This window comes from Myotis yumanensis, unplaced genomic scaffold (assembly GCF_028538775.1).
Source record: "Myotis yumanensis isolate MYYU_CA2020_CCGP unplaced genomic scaffold, mMyoYum1.0.hap1 SCAF_13, whole genome shotgun sequence".
In the NCBI taxonomy this organism is placed as follows: domain Eukaryota; kingdom Metazoa; phylum Chordata; class Mammalia; order Chiroptera; family Vespertilionidae; genus Myotis; species Myotis yumanensis.
The window spans coordinates 26,806,014-26,825,343 of record NW_027223764.1 but is presented as its reverse complement, the minus strand read 5'-3'; the positions used below and the strand labels follow the sequence as shown (position 1 = coordinate 26,825,343).

General features: G+C 38.3%; 1 protein-coding gene across 1 annotated transcript in view; it reads right to left on the bottom strand.

Annotated features, from left to right (window-relative positions):
- Positions 1–17,669, bottom strand: part of RNLS (renalase, FAD dependent amine oxidase) — a 221,223-nt gene extending 203,554 nt beyond the window's left edge. The window contains exons 1-4 of the mRNA XM_070431897.1: positions 17,519–17,669; positions 16,673–16,778; positions 15,929–16,071; positions 11,962–12,120 (exon numbers count right to left, since the gene is read on the bottom strand). Of these exons, the coding sequence (XP_070287998.1) occupies positions 11,962–12,120; positions 15,929–16,071; positions 16,673–16,778; positions 17,519–17,636 (526 nt within the window). The 5' untranslated portion in view covers positions 17,637–17,669. The remainder of the gene's footprint in view (positions 1–11,961; positions 12,121–15,928; positions 16,072–16,672; positions 16,779–17,518) is intronic.
- Positions 17,670–19,330: the final 1,661 nt, after the last annotated feature.

Below are 19,330 nucleotides of genomic sequence, written 5' to 3'. Positions count from 1 at the left end.
TATTTTTTAAAAAACACAACTATTAAATCTTGGCTTGAATATGAACTTTTCTCTTTCTTTCCTTCTCCCACCCCCAAATCCAATGTCTTCAGAATAGGTGCAAGCTTGTTAACCAAGGTGGTTTGTAAACAACAATAAAATATCTCTCTCTCACTCACCCACTTTAACATTTTATAAACACACTTTCTGACATCTTTAACTTATGAACTCATGGTCAAATAACTCACATTTCAAACAGCAATTATATACACCTGGCCTTCTTACAAACAAACCTGCCTTTTAAAAGAATCCTTTTAGGTTGGATTTTAGATTGAGAAGGGATCTTAGGGATCTAGATTTCCATGCTCTCATTTTACAGAGTTGGAAAATAAAGTCCAGTTACACTGGCATGTGCTCTCATTAGAAGCTGATAATGAGAATTCTATGTAGAATTGTAACTATTCTAATTTAATTTAATAGTTTGTTCAGTTTTTTCATAGGAAGTAGACACCCAAAGTTCCTTTTTTCTCAAATCAGAAATTCTTGTTACATTGGCAGTGGCTGAGCAGTTGAGCCACATGGGTCAGCTGTCCATCTTCTTCCTTTTAAATATATTTTTATTGATTTTAGAGAGAGGATGGGAGAGGAAAGAAGAGGGATAGAGAGATAGAAACAGCAATGATGAAAGAGAAACATTGACTGGCTGCCTCCTACACACCCCTCCTGGTCTAGGCATGTGCCCTGGCCAGAATCGAACTGTGACCTCCTGGTTTGTAAGTTGATATTCAACCACTGAGCCACACCAGCTGGGCCATATTCTTAATTATATCACCTCTTTATGCCTGATGTCTTCAAGCACCAAGAAGTACAAAACAAAGACAGAGAAATAGTATACTGAAGCAAGCACAGATTTTCAAAGTTTACCACTTATGATTAAAGAAAAGTCAAAATATCAACAAACCTTTTATTAAAAATCAAAGTGATAAACTTTTATCAAAATTTCTAAAATACTTCCAAAAGTCCGAAGAAAGAAAGCACTCACCACACCCCCTTTAAATACAATTCTTCTTTCAGTTGATACAGAAAAATAAACTGCTGCAAATGGCAAGACCTGAGAACTATTTGGGGAACTTTGGCTATCCATAGACTAAAAATCACATTTATTTATAAAAGTGCAGATCTCTCTATATCTTAGCTTGTTAATGACATCATCAGACATCCCAATCTGAGTATTTGAGTTTGTGCTCAAATGAAAACTTCTACTGTTGTGATCATAATACACACTCATTTTTCAAAAAAAAAAAAAAAAAAGGTAAAGCACTGAGAATTGGAAGACATCGGCGAATGGGTGGAATTAAAAAGATGGCAGGCTTTGGAGTCAGTATGTTGATTCTTCTAGTAGGTAGTTTCATAGAAAGTAATTTTTATCTCCCTGGTCTTCCCCTATATAGTAGGGATAATACAATACGTGGTTGTTTTAAGGATTGCTGACAAGGCACGTAAAATACTGAGACTATAAAAGATACTCATAAACTGAAGCTATTGCTATTTACTCTAGTTCCAAATTCCTAACTGGCCATGTGTTTGAAGAATGTATAGCAGCAAGGCAATGATAGGGAGCTAAACCTTAGCAATAAGTACCAGACATGTAACAAATACAAATTAAATAGCAGCAACAGCAGCTTCCTTCATTGACCACTGATCATGTGCCAGCAATTTACTAGGTGTTTTAATAAATTATCTTATTTAATCTCCCCAAATACCATGCTGAGGTAGGAATCATCACCTCAACTGCGCAGAAGAGGACTCAGGGAGTCAGAGAGGTTACATAATGTGCCCAAGGTCACAGAGCTAACAAGCAGTGGAGCCCAGGCAAGCATGAAGGGCAGAAGAAATAACCAGAAATAACCTAAAGCCTAACTGTATAAAAACAACAAATTTCAGAAGCAACTAGAAGAGAAGTGCAACAGACAAATCTTCCCACTATGAGCTCCTTAAGAACTGGGACCAGGGCTCATTAACCTATGAATCTGGGACAATACCTAGAATACAGTAAGTGCTCAGTAGATGTATATGTAGTATAAGTAATTGAAATGCAATTGGCAAAGCAGGCAATAAGGAATCACATTCTCTCAAAGCAGTCTTTGTGATGACAGTACATACAAAAGTTAGGACAGTAGTGAGAATGTTCATGCGTAAGGACAATAGTCACAGGTTAAAAATATCTTTATACATCTACTCAGTGATAATGACAATCGCATTCATAGAGCTTTTCTACATTATATTATTATATAAAGACTTCAATCACTGTTAGTGGCATTACCTTAAAATGTTAAGGACGATGCACATGATCACACACACACACACACACACACATACACACACACACGTGTATTTTGGGGATGGCTTAAAATTCACTTGGCTGTATGTGCTCAATGGAAAAAAAAAGTCTACGTGAGAGAAAATCCTCTATGAAAGTTGTAAAAATGAATCAAAAGCTTGTTCTCCTTTATTCAAATAGTATTTATAATTTAAAGACTTGGCAAAATAAATTCACAATTATGTTAGATATGTACAACTGCATTTATACAAGTGAAACCTCAGTAATTTGATAGCTTACTTTTTTTTGGTGGGTGGAGTGGGGCTATTATGAAAACAAAGAGAACTTTGGTATATCAGAATTTTCAAAGAAAATAGCACTTTAGCCAAACCAAAATTCCCCACAGCAACAACGTACATATAGCCACATCCAGTGACTAAATTGTGTTTATGCTTTCCTTAAGCAACAGAGTTCATTCTGACCATTTATCTACAAAGAAGTCTGCGGGAAAACTGCCTATTCATTTCCTACATTCTGTTTGGTAAACAAAACATGACACATAGCAATATAAAAGAAAAATATAATCCCGGGGATGCATCTGCAGCGATTGCAGAGAAGTGCTCAAAACTGTCTGAGGCCCGTGGCGCTGGTTTTCAGATCAGCATTTAAACACTGCCCCATGCTGTTCGTCTGTGCGACCTGCAGCCTGTGGGCACCCGGCCTGGACTCAGCAGAAGGATGAGTCACAGGCATATTGATGAAGCTATTAGCTCTTTAAGAGCCACTGGTCTTGTAAAAGAGAAGCGCATAGCAATCTTGAGAATTCGTAATTCTTGAGAATTAATAATTTCTCATTCAGATTCTGTAAAGCACCCAATTGTAGTCACGGCAAAGCAGTCTCCGGGAGCATACCGTTTCCTAGTAAAGGAGCAGAAACTCAACCAGGAAGGCTTTATTTGAGATGTATTTACCACTGTGTTTGCATTTTTTTAGTTTACAGATTTCCTAACATTCTCTCTTTGTCAGCTAATTCTATGCGGTGCCACACAGGAACCATGATCTTTAAATATATGAGTCTGGGTATATCTTTAGATACTCTAAAGCAGTGTAACATCCAGATGCCTGTAATGTACTTCAAGGAGGGAATCGTGTTCCCTTCAGTTTTGTCCTTCCTGTACTTGGTAAGAGCGGAGATGCTGAGAAAAGGCTTGTTGAGTTGCTCAATGAATGAATGAATGATTCGGCATAGTTCAGAATTTCAGAAATTTTTAGAGAATGACCACTACCGCTTGGATATTGCTCCAGATATTCTATGGCTCACACTTTCACTACCTTCAGGTCTCTGCTGCTCAAAACATTTTGTCACAGACCTGCTCATACTATATATAAAATTACTTCCATTCACTTTTTATTCCCCCTACCTTGCTTCATTTTCTTTACCAACACTTTCTATTATTTCACATAGATATTTTCTTATTTCTCCTCCTCCCACTGGAAAAGAAGCTCTTTGGAGCTTTTATTGTTTGGTTCACTGCTGCATTCAGGGTTCCCAGAACAATTTTGAGCACATAGTAGATATTCGATACAAATATATATATAAAGAAAAAAATGAGTTAAACATCTGAATAAAAGATTAATGTTACCATTTAAAAAAATAAAACTGGATTTTAATTTCTCTTCTTGGAATAAAATGTCATGACTCCATATGCCAATGGCAAGTAAAATTATAAGATGCAAAAAAAAAAAAATCTAACAAGTCACAGAAATGGAAAGGGAACTCTGCTTTGGGTATAGTGATTTTAACGGGGCTAATTCATGGAAGAAATTTTAGGAGAGACCAACATTTAAATAGCTTCCTCAAAACCAACAGAGATTCCTACACTGTTAAACATAGAATGTTTTGTGCTAGCTACTCAAATACTCTCTTTTGAGTCTCTCTCTCGTTCTTTTCTAGAAGCAAACCTTCAAGTTAGAATGAGAAAATGTCAGACTCTGGAAATGGGATTTCGGAAGAATGATGACTGACCAGAATGTCTGGTCAGCAGATAGCCACGTCTCATTCATCTGATGCAATAGAATAAAAAACTTCTCAAATGAGGTGCATTTGTGAAAAAAAGAAACAAATTTAGAAAAAAGCTGGTCCAATGCAGAATGGTGGTATTCCTTAATCCCGCCCTTCCTCTCTTTTAATCTTAATATTTAAAATTTCCTACTTTAGGAGGGAAGGGGGGCTGAATGAAAGAAGGTAAAGGAATTAGCCAAAGAACATATATGCATAATCAATGGACACAAACAATAGTGTGGTGATGGCCACAGGGAAGATGGGGTGGGGACTGGGTGGGGATGGGCAAAAGGTAGGAAAATGAGGACATCTGTAATAGTGTCAACAATAAAGTAAAAAAACAAAAAAACAAACAAAAAACAAACCTCTACTTTGACATCAGATTTTGATTGTGGTAATACTTTCTTATTTGTGTTTAGCACATTTCATTTGAATCTTCAGAGACTTGTGCCAGAAAACAAAAATTCTTAGTTCTCAAATCTCTTCTCTCTTTAAAGTGTCTTTGCCAGCTCAGATGGGAAGAAGTTAAACTGAATTCAGTGGGTGACTCAGTTGGTGATAATGATGCAATTCAATAAATTATAGCTCTCTGTTCTTTCATCTCACCCCATCTCTAGTTCTGACATTTCTTTTTAAAGCCTTTTGGTATCAAAGAACTCTGAATTAAAAATAAAATTATAAGTTCTGAAGGCAGCATTAAGAAAGGATCTTCTGTTAGAGGTGCAATCTGGAAGCCTAGTTTCAAACATATATCTACTGGCAGCATGTGTACAAGAACAAAAAAGTCAAAATAGCATCATCACTGATGCATTTATATCAGGTTTGGGGAGATCACACACATTTGTGCTGGGTACAGGCACCAAAAGGTACACTGCCTCACGCCCAGCCGGTGTGGCTCAGTGGTTGAGCATCTACCTATGAACCAGGTCACAGTTCGATTCCCAGTCAGGACACATGCCTGGGTTTTGGGCTTGATCTCCCGTATGGGGCATGCAGGAGGCAGTCAATCAGTGATTCTCTTTCATTATTGATATTTCTATCTCTCTCTCCCTCTCCCTTCCTCTCTGATATCAATAAAATTATATATTTTTAAAAAGGTACACTGCCCCAGTTACTAGAACTTGGAGAAGATCTGGATCCCACATCTGTCACTCAAGAGCTCTGTGACCTCAGACAAGTTAATTTAATTTCCCTGCTTCTCACTTTCCTCTTCAATGAAATGGGGATGAAATACTTCTTGGGAGGTGGTTGAGAAGAATAAATGATGCAATGTAGGTAAAGTGCTTAACAAGTATTCCCAAAATGTTCTTTGATACTGGTTCTCATCACCATCATCTGGTTATCCCTCTTACTTCTTTTTTTCCCCAACACAGTTCCCCAGAGGGACACAAGTAGGGGAACTGCTTCTGTCCTGCCAGGACCTAGAGTGGGTGGTAAGCACAAGTAACAGTAGTGCCAGGTCACTCTAAACTCCAAGATGGGTGGGAGTCTCCTCCATTTCCACTGACGCCTGCATTTCTGGAGAGTGGCAGAGAGGCAAACACTAGCTTGGGTTGCCTCTCAGGCACTTAGAGAGGAAGAATGGAAGATTAAGCAGAACCAACTCTCAGCTCATAAGCTTGCAGTCAGCCCAACGGAGCGGCTAATATCTGAAGAAGTTTAAAAAGTGAATTATTTCCCCTCCTACGGTGATGATCTGCTAGAAAAAGCAATGAAGCATGTTACTTGATGAGGAGAAGACTTTTGTTTCCTGTGCTTTTAATAAAATTTTCAGCAAATGTCAAGAAAAATGAAGAAGTTAAACTTATTTTAGTAAAAAGAATTGGTTCCCATTTTTTCATCAATGTTGATGGAAGATTCTAGAAGTTGTAGAAAGGAGGTTGAAAGTGCTGATTATGAACAATATGCTATCATTATATTCTATAGTATGCAATAAGTTATAAGTTTTTGTGGTATAGCTTACTAAAGTTCTAAGTGTCTAAGGATAGTGCATATGTTAAGATTAAAAACCTTTTAACAATGTTCCCTCCCCAAATCCTGCAAATGTTTTCTTCCTCCCAATCCAATTAGGTAGAGTTATTTACCATCTCAATGTATCCAGCCAGGTTTAAAAGATAGATTCAGTATTTCTGGTGAATTAGGACCTCTGATGTTTGCTCAACAGATGTTCACATTCAAGGCTCAACACATTCTGCCCCTAATCCACATTTCCAGCTTTATTTCTCCAAATTCCCCACCGCAAAGCCTTTCCTCTCAGTCAATTTTCAGTCCCCACAATAGAAAACAAGCATATCTATTTCCAATTTTTTTGCTAAGATCCTTTTTCCTCTCCAAAGTATTCCTTCCTTTTCTCCTGCCTGTCCTTCGAGATTTCAGATTGTGTCATTCATTCATTCATTCATTCATTCAGTAAATAGAGACCAAAGGCCTACCATACATGAGACACTCATAAAGGAATCCTGAGAAAACAGGGACAGGTAAGTCAGGGCTAGTTCCTGTCTTCATGTACTTTCTATCCTACCACAAAGGACACACCTTACACAGTGAATTAAGTCATTCATTCATTAAGATTGTGATGCTTGATAAAGTTGGCAAATAGAAGAAAATGTAAAAAGGTGGGAGAAAAACAAAGTGAAATAAATAATAGACATCAATGGAAAGGTTGAAGAAAGATAGTAGTTTTTGCAATAAATAGGTTGAATTCCCCTATCAAAAGAAACAGACTTTCCATGTTGGGTTTAGAAACTCAGCTGGGTTATATGTACTCTTATATGTATTCTCTGAAAACATATAAGTAAACATAAGATACCACAAGGGGCATTATCCACAATCTCCACAAATACCATAAATGATTACATAATAAGGCTAATAAGAGATATGTAGGATCTTAAGATTAAGATCCAAAAGTGTACTGAAGGACATAGAAATACCTACATAAATGAAGAATTGTTTGATTTTCTTGGATGCAGGGTGCACTATTGTAAAGACATTAAATCTCCCTAAATTAACACTTTAAATGTAATTCAAATCAATATTTCAACAGGAACTTTTAATGAAACCTGATTACAGAACACACAGAAAGAAATAAAACATAGATGATTTAAGAAAAGTTAAGGCAAAAGTCACCAAGAGGGCCTTATTCTATAGCAAAATAGCTTGTCCTGAGGAAAGGCACTTGGGGAAGAAAACCTGTTTCAGCTTTGCACTCGCAAAGCAATACTTGATAAAACTGGAAACCTAACATATCTATCCAACTGCTTTAATACTTCAAGGTAGATCCAGAGAATAGAACAGGATGCAGTAAAAATCATGACACCCATGAACATTCATTGGCATTGGAAAGATATTCCTAAAATATTATAAAGTTTGAAAACAGAAAAAAATATTTTTATTTCTACCTTTAAACATCTCTAGAAATATGTGTTTACTGGGTTAATGTCTACGAAGCTACAATTATGACTATATTTTATTTTACTTTTACTTGCAAATTTTTCATCAATAAACAATAAATACAATTGAAATGGAAAAAATACATAATATTAGAAGAAAAATGATACTGAACAATTTTATGTGAATTAGTTAGAATGGGCCTAAATTTGTTTCCCTGTAATAATATGGGGTTTTGTGAATTATATTATAGTGATAGCTTTATATATATTTGATATTTCAGTCATCTTCAAAGTCCTCTCCAGTAAAAATTCAGACAGGAACTGCAATATATACTGATATCCACTAGAGGGCAACATATAGCTTTGTAAATGGATGTCTCTTCATAGAAACTGAAAATGTTTAATACATACTCAAGAGATTTAAAGTTCTCCACACACAGAGAGAAAAGAGATTAGCTCATTCCTCATACTGAGGTCATGACTGAAACTTATAAAGAGAAAGCAGATGTTTTTAACCTCTTTGTTTTAGACCCACAGGTATTGTGTCAGAATTGTTAGGACATTCTGTTAAGGCAGTGGTTCTCAACCTGGGGGTCGCGACCCCTCTGGTGGTCGAATGACCCTTTCACAGGGGTCGCTTAAGATATCAGATATTTACATTACGATTCATAACAGTAGCAACATTACAGTTATGAAGTAGCAACAAAAATAATTTTATGGTTGGGTCACAACATGAGGAACTGTATTTAAAGGGCCAGAAGGTTGAGAACCACTGTGTTAAGGGGTTACTGGCAGAGTGGGTTATTTCATAACAAGAAAGTAAACACAGAATGATTTGCATGGGGTCCAATTCTAATTGAGACAATACAGCACCCCAAAAACCATTCCATCAATCAAATGTACCAAGTCAGTCATGCTTAAACTTTTCATCATAAAAAGTCTACATATTCCATCTTATTCCTCCACTAAAAAAAGAAAAGAGGAAAAAAATGTTTTTTTTCAGCATGATTCATTTTTTCAGATGTTGTCAGCATTATCCTTTTTAATAGTAAGACTAAAGTATCCTCATTTTTAAAGTTATGACTATTCAAAAAATGTAAGGCATCTAAAAATCATCTTAAGCAATAACCGATGTAAAAATGTTTCTGTCAAACTATTTTTGGTTGATTGAAAAATATAGATGCATCTTTTTTATTTTTAAGTTTAAAAAATTTTGAAATCTTTCATATTAATAAATATATTATCATATTAGTAATCACTAGCATTCAATCACCCACAGGTAAATATATACAAAATGTATACAGATAGTGTTTTGAGGCAAAATACTTTAACTGAATGTCTGCCCTTCCGGACAACAGTATTCTTCACAAAGTTGACAGAAAAAGCTCCATTTAAAGATAACTGATGATTAGAGAGGGGCCTATGCAGAGAAATGGAGAAAGACAACAAAACATAACAGAACCTAACAAATGAACTGATGAGAAATACATATTAGAAAAAGTTTGCCAGAAAGCAGAATAGCTCAACAAACCCTCAAGCAATGACCTGAAAACAGTGAAGAATTGTAAGGCCTCTTTGAAAGAGTATCTCAAGGAAGGGAGCGAAAGGAACACTTTTGACAACTACATGGATGACATGGAGAGAAGGCTAGAAAAAGAAAGTTAAAAAATAATGCAAAGACCAAAGATGAAAATGAGTTGAGACAAAATGCAGACATGGGAGGGAGATGCTTTATATTTTTTAAGATATTCTGAGATCATAATAAATGGACCAGAAATAATTCCTCAAGTATTAGAAGAAAACTTAGCTGAAAATAAAGGGAAAGCTGAATTTTCAAGTAAAAAATGGGATAACATGCCCCTGCAAAGGTGACACAAAACTATTATAGTTCTTTATGAAATTACTATACTCAAAGATGAGTGAATAAAGGTGCCTCCAAAACAAAGTATCTCCGAAAGGTGAAAAGTAAAAAGGATGTACCAGATAAATGTAATGCAGATATATTATGAATCAAATAAAATCATTATCAAAAATCATAAAGCAAAAATTGCCCCCTACCCCAGAAAGATATAAAGAAATGCAATACTAGTAGGAGGATTAAGTTCTCTCTCTCAGCCCAATACAGTTCAAGTACTCTATATATATATATATATATATATATATATATATATATATATATGATCTAAATAAATTTATTTTTGGAAGGCCCTTAAACATATCTCAGGTGTTATATTTTATATGTCACTAATACAAATATTGATGAATACTTTCAAAATGCATTGTTGAAGGATCTATGTAGCTTTTAAAAACTGAAATATGTAGCCCTGGTCAGTGTGGCTCAGTTGATAGGAGTGTTGTCCTGTACACCAGAAGGTTGTGGGTTCGACTCCTGATCAGGGCACATAAATAGGTTTCAGGTTCAACCCCAGGTTGGGGCAAGTGGGAGAGGCAACTGATCAATGTTTCTCTGACCTCTCTCTCTCTCTCTCTCTCTCTCTCTCTTTCTTAAAAAAAAAAAAATCAATGAAAATGTCCTCGATGAGAATTAAAAAAGAAATTGGAATATGTAATTTACAGCACAACTGAATACACTGACCAATAACTGTTTTAGTAAAATGTTAAAGTATGTTATTTAACAGTCTTGAAATCAATCCAGTTATTACAGACTCCATGGCAATAAATAATCCTACCTTAAAGTGACTTTGGCAACAGACTAGAAGTAGACTCATGACAGAGATCTTTGACATTAGTGTTCTAATTTGCCTATAGCTACATAATAGATATCTCAATCCCTTCTATATTATTGCCTCACACTGTACTAGAAAAGAAGCTATATTGTTACTGGGTGGTGTAACTGATATTTAAGGAACAGCAAATTGCTTTCAAGATGTAATAAGCAGCAATTTTCTTCCTCTGAGAACAATTTCTATTACAGTTCTAAATCTCTGATCTATAAATTATATTTAATACCAGTTTTCTTTCTAATAGTGACATAAAAGGCCATTCCTCAATCAAATTCAATGTCAGCTTTAGTCAGGCAACAAGTCAAAAGCTCCAGGCACGTCAATATCCACAGCCATTCCCACATGACCCAAGACCTTGCCCAGCAGCGCCAGACTCTGCCTTATTTTAACTCATGGGCTTCAAGGCAAGATGAGGTGTCCTCTAGAAGTCAATGGCTTTGACGTGTCAGGCTCAATTAGACAAAATGAAAGGAGAAAAAATAGTGATGCCTGACATAGGTGGAGGCCAAGTGAACCATAGAAGAGCATTCCTTAAGAACCTAGGCCAGTGGTCGGCAAACTCATTAGTCAACAGAGCCAAATATCAACAGTACAACGATTGAAATTTCTTTTGAGAGCCAAATTTTTTAAACTTAAACTATATAGGTAGGTACACTGTTATTAACTTAATTAGGGTACTCCTAAGGCTTAGGAAGCACCACACTCAAGGGGCCAAAGGGCTGCATGTGGCTCGCGAGCCGCAGTTTGCCGACCGCTGATAGACAATGGGAAATCTATGGAGACAGAAAGTAGATGGCAGCGTGTTTAGGGTTAGGGGCAGGGATGGGGATGGAGGGACACAGGTGATAGCTTTAGGATGTGGGGTTTCTTTTTGGGGATGATTAAAATGGTCCAAAATTGGGGATGGGAATAGTTGTATATATTGGTGAATATATTAAATAGCATTGAAATGTACATTTTAGATGAATGAATTGTATGGTATGTGAATTATATCTTAAAGCTGTTTTTAAAAAAAAGAGGGGAGAAGCTAGGTAAAAGGTGAGCCAACAAATCCCAAGCAGGGAGGAACATGAGGCTCTTCCTCAAGAGCAATCCAAGATGAGGTTTGCCAGGGGTTCACGTAATCAATGCTTGTGTCAGAAAAACCTTTTCTCAGGAGCTCACAAAGAGGTTGCTCTTCTTGTAGGCTAAACTACTGAGCATCCATCAAAATGATTTGCTTCTCAGAGGCAGGAGCAGTAAGAAAAGCGTTCAACTCTTCACTGGTTAAGGAAAAAAATTCCGTTACGTGTCTCTGTTTGACCAAGACTAATCCTGTGAACCAGGCCATTGTATCAGTTTATAAAACATGCAAATCAGTAGGATCCATACTATACCCTTTGCTAAGAGAGTTAAGCTGAATTCTTGCTCTTTCAAAAAAAAAAATCCCATTCACAAGGTAAACAAACAGCACAGGCCGAGACTCACAGTTCACGATGTCACCTTGAAGCAGCAGAATCTGAGGAACCGGCATCGTGAGCACAACAATGTCAAACTGCTCAGGGGAGCCCGTTTCCTTGGAGACTTCCCACTTGTCATTTCTCAGGTTGATCTGGGTCACACATTGTCTGAAACAGATAGCAGCACCTGTTCCAAGAGCAAAGTCATGTTCACATTAGCAGACTTTCCCATAGGAATAAATGGGGAGAGAAGGGCTGCCTACTGGATCCATTCAGGTGAATGAATGGTGCAGTTTTCCTCTACAGCCCCTGGGGTTCCCTTTCTTTCTCACTTCGGGGGAATTCCTCTCCATCTGTCGCACTTGGACCTGCCTATCAATGTCCATTCTGAGTGTGTGTGGGGTGGGAAATACTATTACAATTAATAAGGAGAGTAACCATAGCTATTTTTTTATTAAGCATCTACTATATGTCAAGACTATGCCAAGCACTTAATATACATACCAATTAATTTGACAGATAAGGAAACAGATTCAGAAATGGCATACCATAATTTGAAGCTGCATCCCTCTGACTTTCAGCTCATTATCATTGTAGAGCAAGTATATGTTAGTAAAGGTGTTAATTCTTCTAATAACAGCAAGAAAGAGCACCACTACCTATTGTTCTCTATTAAACCTGAAAAAGGTCTTTGTAAGAGAAATCCAAGTACTCATCAATGGATCGATTATCTTCATTAAGAAGAGTTAAGAGAAATACAATCTAGAATATCCTCTCATTGCATGTTCCTTCTTTACACTTGTCACAAAGGTATTTTAATAATTCTTAGAGTAATTATTCAATTAATATTTTCTTCCCTTTTAGTCAGTAATTAAGGCTGTTTTGTTTCAATATATAGCATATAGCATATATAGTATAGTACTTGGCACTTACTAGTGTTTAATCAATATTTATTTAAGATGGTGATGTTCTTTTTTAAAAAAATATATTCTTATTGATTTCAGAGAGGAAGAGAGAAGGAGAAAGAGATAGAAACATCAATGATGAGAGAGAATCATTGATCAGCTGCCTCCTGCACACCCCCTACTGGGGATCAAACCCGCAACCCGGGCATGTGCCTGTGACCACAATTGAACCTGGGACCCTTCAGTCTGCAGGCCAACGCTCTGTCCACTGAGCCAAACCGGCTAGGGCTAAGATGGTGATTTTCAACCTTTTGCATCTCATGCACTAATTACTGAAATTCTGTAGCATACCAGAAAAAAAACAGTTTTATCAATCTGAAAAAAAAATTACAGGTATAATTTTGATTCATTCACATAAGACGGCTGTTGTTGTGTTGGCTGTTATCATTTCTTTATTTGAGAATCTAAGGGAAAAGAGGTCAGTGCCCCTGACTAAATAGTCAGGAATTGCATGTTTAAAAAAAAAAAATCTTGTGGCACACTGGTTGAAAATCACTAGTTTAAGAGAATGAATTATGAATCAGAAACTGAAAGATGGAATATAATTAAATCAGTAAGTCTCTTTGGTATACTAGCATTCACTTCACATTCCAGTTTTCAGAAAACTTAGATTTAAAAACAAATTCACTTTTTTTTCAGCCTCAGGAACAGAAAGGAAAGATGTGAAAAATAAAACGAGAAAAAAAGCACCCTGAAAGGGAAACCTCATGTTACCAGCCAAGAAATATCCTGCTTAAGTCCAACCTTGGCCATGAAACTTCCTTTTTGTAGCTATTCCAACCCAAGGTGATCCTTCTCATCTAAGACATCCTTTGATCATCACTGCTTTTACCACTCATTCAAAATCTGTTTGCTACAGGTATGTCTTATCTACCCAGAAAGCTTCTAGGCTTCCCCAAGTCAGGTCTCCAGATCTCATATACCTTTACATCTTTCACTGTCCCTTAAAGAATGCTGCAATATAGCAAAAACTCAGATTTTTAAAGCAAATGCAAATTAGCACCATTCTGTTCAAAGATTAGAGCAAGGGCTTGTAAACAGTACCTCAGCTTGCCTGGAGGTTTCTCTAAGGCCCCTGCTTAGGAAGGCACAAAAGCCAGAGCTTTCAACTCAGCAACCACCATCTCCTTTACTCCAACCAGAGCAGCTCCATTTCAATCTGTTCTATTTATTTAGGATGTCTCACCCCCAACTTACTTGCCTCGCTCTGTCCTGGTCCTGCCTGACCTGGACCTCAATGAAGCCAATGGATTTTATATTTTATTCAGTTGTGTCTTCACATAATATTCCCTTTGACAGGAGCATACTTTCTTATTGGTGCTGGTGAATATATGTGTGCGTAAGGGAACTGAAGTCCACTGACCTAGAAATCCTGCATATCCAGCCTTGGACCTGTATTCCAATGGCCCCAACATGTTCTGCACTTGGGAACTTGTTAGAAATGTACATTCTCAGGCCCCAACCCAAACGTGTTATCAGAATCTCCAGGGATCAGGCCCAGCACTCTATATTAAACATATCCCCCTCTTCCCCCCACAGGCTTAATAATGCACACTAAAGTGTGAGAACCTTGGCATGAATGACAGACCCAAATCCAACACCACAACGGGCAAAATCACCCCAAAAGGAGTATCTATCTCAAGAGTTAGGGGGTGATAGCATAACCATTCGTATAAACCAGGAAGTTCTCCTTTCCTACTACTAGGAGTGAAGTTTCTGGGAAAGTAAGTTTTCCTTATGGAAGTAACTTTCCAAAGGGCTACATATTAAAATCTGTGGGCTCTGGAAACTCTCAATTTTAAAACAGAGAATTACATAAAATCTCTCGAAAGTTACTTCTGAGCTTAGGAAATCTGACCATGTCTATCTCTTGTGTAATATTCTTCGATGGCTTCCCACTGCACATAAGATAGAGTATAAAATATTTAACATTACTTACAAAGCCCCTTATGGTCTGGCCCCTGTCTTAGTCTTGAACTTCATCTCTTAGCACTTTCTCCCTCATTCACTACTCTCTAGTCATCATGACCTTTTAGTTCCTCAAATGCACCAACTTGCTCCTACATTAGAACAGTTCTAACTCATGTGTCCACTGCATGCCATTATCACCATTAGCTCTTGGCCTAGTTCACTGGTGCTTACCTTTGGGGTACCGTGAAGACATTAGATCCTCAGTGACACTTTCTCTGATATATCTCCCTCCTCTCACTCCTCTGAAACTCACATTAGGTTAGGCCTTCTTATTATACACTCCCTCATATGCTCTCACTCCTTCTTAGCATTTATTACATGTTTTGTGTGTATATGTAATTAATTTAACATCTTTCCTCTCTACCTCACTCTACATTAACAAAGGCAGGATCCACATCTCTTATTTACCACTGTTTACCCAGCACATCATATTTAATAAATTTTTTAAAAATATGCAGATAGCAATAAATGTATCAGAATATGAAGGTTTAAACATTTTATAAAAACAAATGTGTTTCTGTTATGTATTTATTTAACTTAATCCCCTGCCTTCCTCCATTTTAAAGAGAAAATCTAAATTCATTTTCCGACTATAATTTCCTACAAATAGGTTTTAGGGAACAGCAGTTCAGAACTGATCAGATGACACCTGAAGAGATGTGAACAATGTCTAACTAAATGTACTGCTTGAGAGAGAGAGAAAGAATAGATAGATAGATAGATAGATAGATAGATTTATTATAAACATAGACCAAACATGGTATAGAACGGCTTATGTAAAAAATCCCATGTGTATTTTTAAAAAGAATAAATATAAACCTATATGAATAGAAAATAGAGACAGCCATGTAGATTGACAGCTGTATAAACATTTCTCTGGAAGCACACGTTGGGAACTGTTATTAGTGGGTTACTTTAGCTGAAGGGAACTAGCTATTGAGTGGTGAATAAGAGAACATCTACTTATACCTTTCTTTCAAGTATGAATATCTGATTATGTGTATGACTTTTGTTTTAAAGTGCTAATTTAAAGGAAGGCAGAGAAAATCCTAATCCCACCTGATTCTTTCAAGTAATGCTTAATAATTGAAGAAACTCCTTGAGGTGCCACAAAGTTACAGTCTCCTGCTTTCATCACCGTGCCTTCAATAGGAGAGGTCAGAGGCTTCAAAATGCCATGAGCTAGCAGTTCATCATAAAAACTGAAATAAATCAACATATATTACATAATGGTCTTCTATAATCAGCTCTAACATACCGTATTCTCTTGCAAGAATTCTTAGAGATTATAATACTAAATAATAATTAGATGTTGTCCTATGGTCAAGTCAACATGTTTTGTGTTAATAACATTTGCAATTCAGGTGAAGAACAGAAATGTCTTGAGAAGCCATAAATCTTTTGCTGACATTAAGCAAAGGCCTATTTTTTTGTCCATGTCAAAAATAATGTCAGTAAGGATAAACAGAAAGGTATTCTGTACAACCGTTTCGAATTGGTTACGATTGACTTCCATCACTGCTATCTTGTCCTCTTCCTCAACACCAGCATAGTGATTCACATTCACGAGCCCTTACTGTGTCGCATGGAACATCTCATCTGAACTTCACAAGGACACTAGGGGGCATGTATTACCGTTTTCCCATGTTACTTAGGTTAACCTCTTACTGCTAATACCATGAAAATGACAATAGCATAATAATGTCACTATCCTACAAGAAGCAAAGTTTAACCCTGTCAAAAACGGGTGGTTTACAGTATGTTTTCACCTCATACAGCAAATTCCACCCCGCAAGAGCTCACCTTTGGTGCTTTTGGGCATAGTGGGGCGTGCGCGTGATGTACTGGGCGCCCAGGTCCACGGTGCTCTGTGGATTGTGGGGGCTGCTGGTGGTGGTCATTCTTCCCCCTTGAATTCACCCACAGGAAAAGGTCTCTGCGTTAGAATGAACCTTGTAATGCTACTCGCTGCCTCAGAATGAACCAAGGAAAGCGATTCACCCCATGTTACCGCCCCCCCCCCCCCCATGGATTCCGTTACAGCTGTTGTAGGAAACATTTTCTACGTGTTTTTTTTTTTCAGTTGAAGGTTTTGTCATCCAATGTTGGCAGGAAGTAGTTAAGAGACAATTTGGTCCCTGATTGTGAGATATTTTTTAAAGGACACGTGAGGTGCGTATAGTTACTAATCTGAATGAATGAAAGGTGAGACTGAGTCAGTCAACGCCAGCTTTCCCCCTCTCGGGCAGGACTCGGGGAATAACAGGACCCTGAGCACCAGATCGCCCTGGAGCCTTGGTCGGGGGCACTTTGGGATCCTCCTGATCGGGGCAAAGCTGCAAAGGCACCGACAGCCCGTGCTGGGCGTCTATGTACTAGCGACAGCCGGAGGCCCGGCGCCCGGCCTGGCCCCGCCTGGGAGCCTGGCCCTCGTCGCCGCCAGCCTGGCCGGTGGCACCCCACCCTCGCCGGGTGTCTGCCGTTCCCGGCGGCGGAAGTCTCCCATCACGTGTCGCGGCGCAGGCCCGCCCCGCCGGGGCCCGAGGAGCCCCATTTTCATCGGGGCTTTCCCCGCTGGGGCTGGCGCCACCGCAGAGGCCGGCGTCTGGGCGGTGTCTTTTCCCGCGATCCGGCCAGGAGACGACCCACCTGAGTCGCCAGCCTTGTCCCACACGGCCAGGTGGACGGGGTGGGCCGCCTCCCTCCGCAGGAGCGCCGCGCACAGGCTCCCGGTCAGCCCGGCGCCCACGATCAGCACCCGCGCCATGCCCGGCGTCTCCAGCGGCGGCGGCTCGCGTGCCCGCGTCCCCGAGCAGTTCCGCCGCCGGCCTGCAGGGGGCGGGGCGGCGCCCGGAGCCCGAGGCGGGCCAGCCGTGGAGAGAGCTGCCCACGTGGGCTCTCCGGGGCTCCTGTAACCTGCGGGCGCCCGTGGATAAGCTGCAGACTCCGAATAATAAAACTCATGAGATCCTCAGATTTGCTTACTTGACTGTCTCTTCCAAGCCTGTGAACTCAGAATAGACAGTGTCTCATGTAAGAGAGTCAGAAATTGTTTGATGGTGGAAGGAATAGAAAGGAAAGAAGAAATCAAAGAGACACATATCAGTTCTGTTTCTAAGGTTTCTATACCTCCAATACTTTTTGGTATAGACCCTTTCTTATACCCCTTCTCCGCCACCAGAGCCCTAGTGGTATCTATTCCTCTATCTTCTCATCTCCTATAGTGATCCGGCCGGTCATTGGTTATTCTGTATGGAAAATGGCTGGGTTTGGGAAGAGGTAGGTGTAGACCGGGTTGGTCAGATGGTGTGTCTGGGGACGATTAGGGTAGGAACAAAAAGGCATGATTATTTTCTTAAGATATAGTTGAATAAAATGAAATCTGTTTAAATGCATTTAAATCATTTGATTTTTATTTGTTTAAATAGCATTCACTTTGCAATTGCATATTATGTGCCTGGCCTTCCCTATTCTCAAGTACATGAATCTACATGGCAAGTAAATGTGGAGTATTTTAACGTCCCCAGAGGACACTGTTAGGTTTAGTGGAGCTTTATTCTTTTCAGCAAATAAAGAAGAAAAAGTTGAGGTTCTTTCTATATGGACAACAATTTCTACTTACGTTTTGACTCAGTATCATTTCTTTGTGACACTTTCCAGAGAAATAACTCTTGAACTTTAAAAGAATAGTGATTTAATTTTATTCTTTCAAAAATATTGGGCAATTTCTGGTGATCACAATGTGCTAGAGTAACTGAAACAGTAGTACATTAAGTATAAAATCCTATAATTAGGACATTTTTAATAAATAAAAACCAGAATTGGTTGGGAACAAAGGAATTCATAGATATCTTCCGAAATGTGAGCTCTGAAGTTATTTATCATTCCATTGTTCTCAGCAGACTATTTCAGAAACGAAAATTGCCAATTCTTTAGAATTCTGCCAATTAACTTTCTGATTGTCCCAGTACACATGGCATCCCTTGGTTTCCCTCAATGTTTCTCTGGGTATGTGAAGAGTCTAATCTTCTGATTTCCCCCAAAGCACAGAATTTCCAGTCAAGTTATTAACCAACTAATTCAAGATCTATAGACTCTTGAACCCCAACTGTCTCCTCTGCTACACATTTCACTTAATTTCTGTGGTTTTGAAGATCTGAGCCAGCACTTTTGATATTGGGAAAGACTCATGGGATGTTACATTAAGTCATAATAAGAAGCAAATTTATAAGCAGAGTTTGGAAATTAATCTTTATTTATTTATTTATTTATTTATTTATTTTGTCTTGGTGAGTGAACTGTTTCCAACTACTGGGTTTATATCAGCATGGAATTATATCTGAGGCCTAGTTTTGTAAGCTCAAAAAATTCTTGACAAAGATGGCTTCAATGGAACAAAGGTTCTGAGTCCTCTGTCACCTATTTCTGCTCCCAATCAGGAAAGCAATTTTTTTTTTTAAG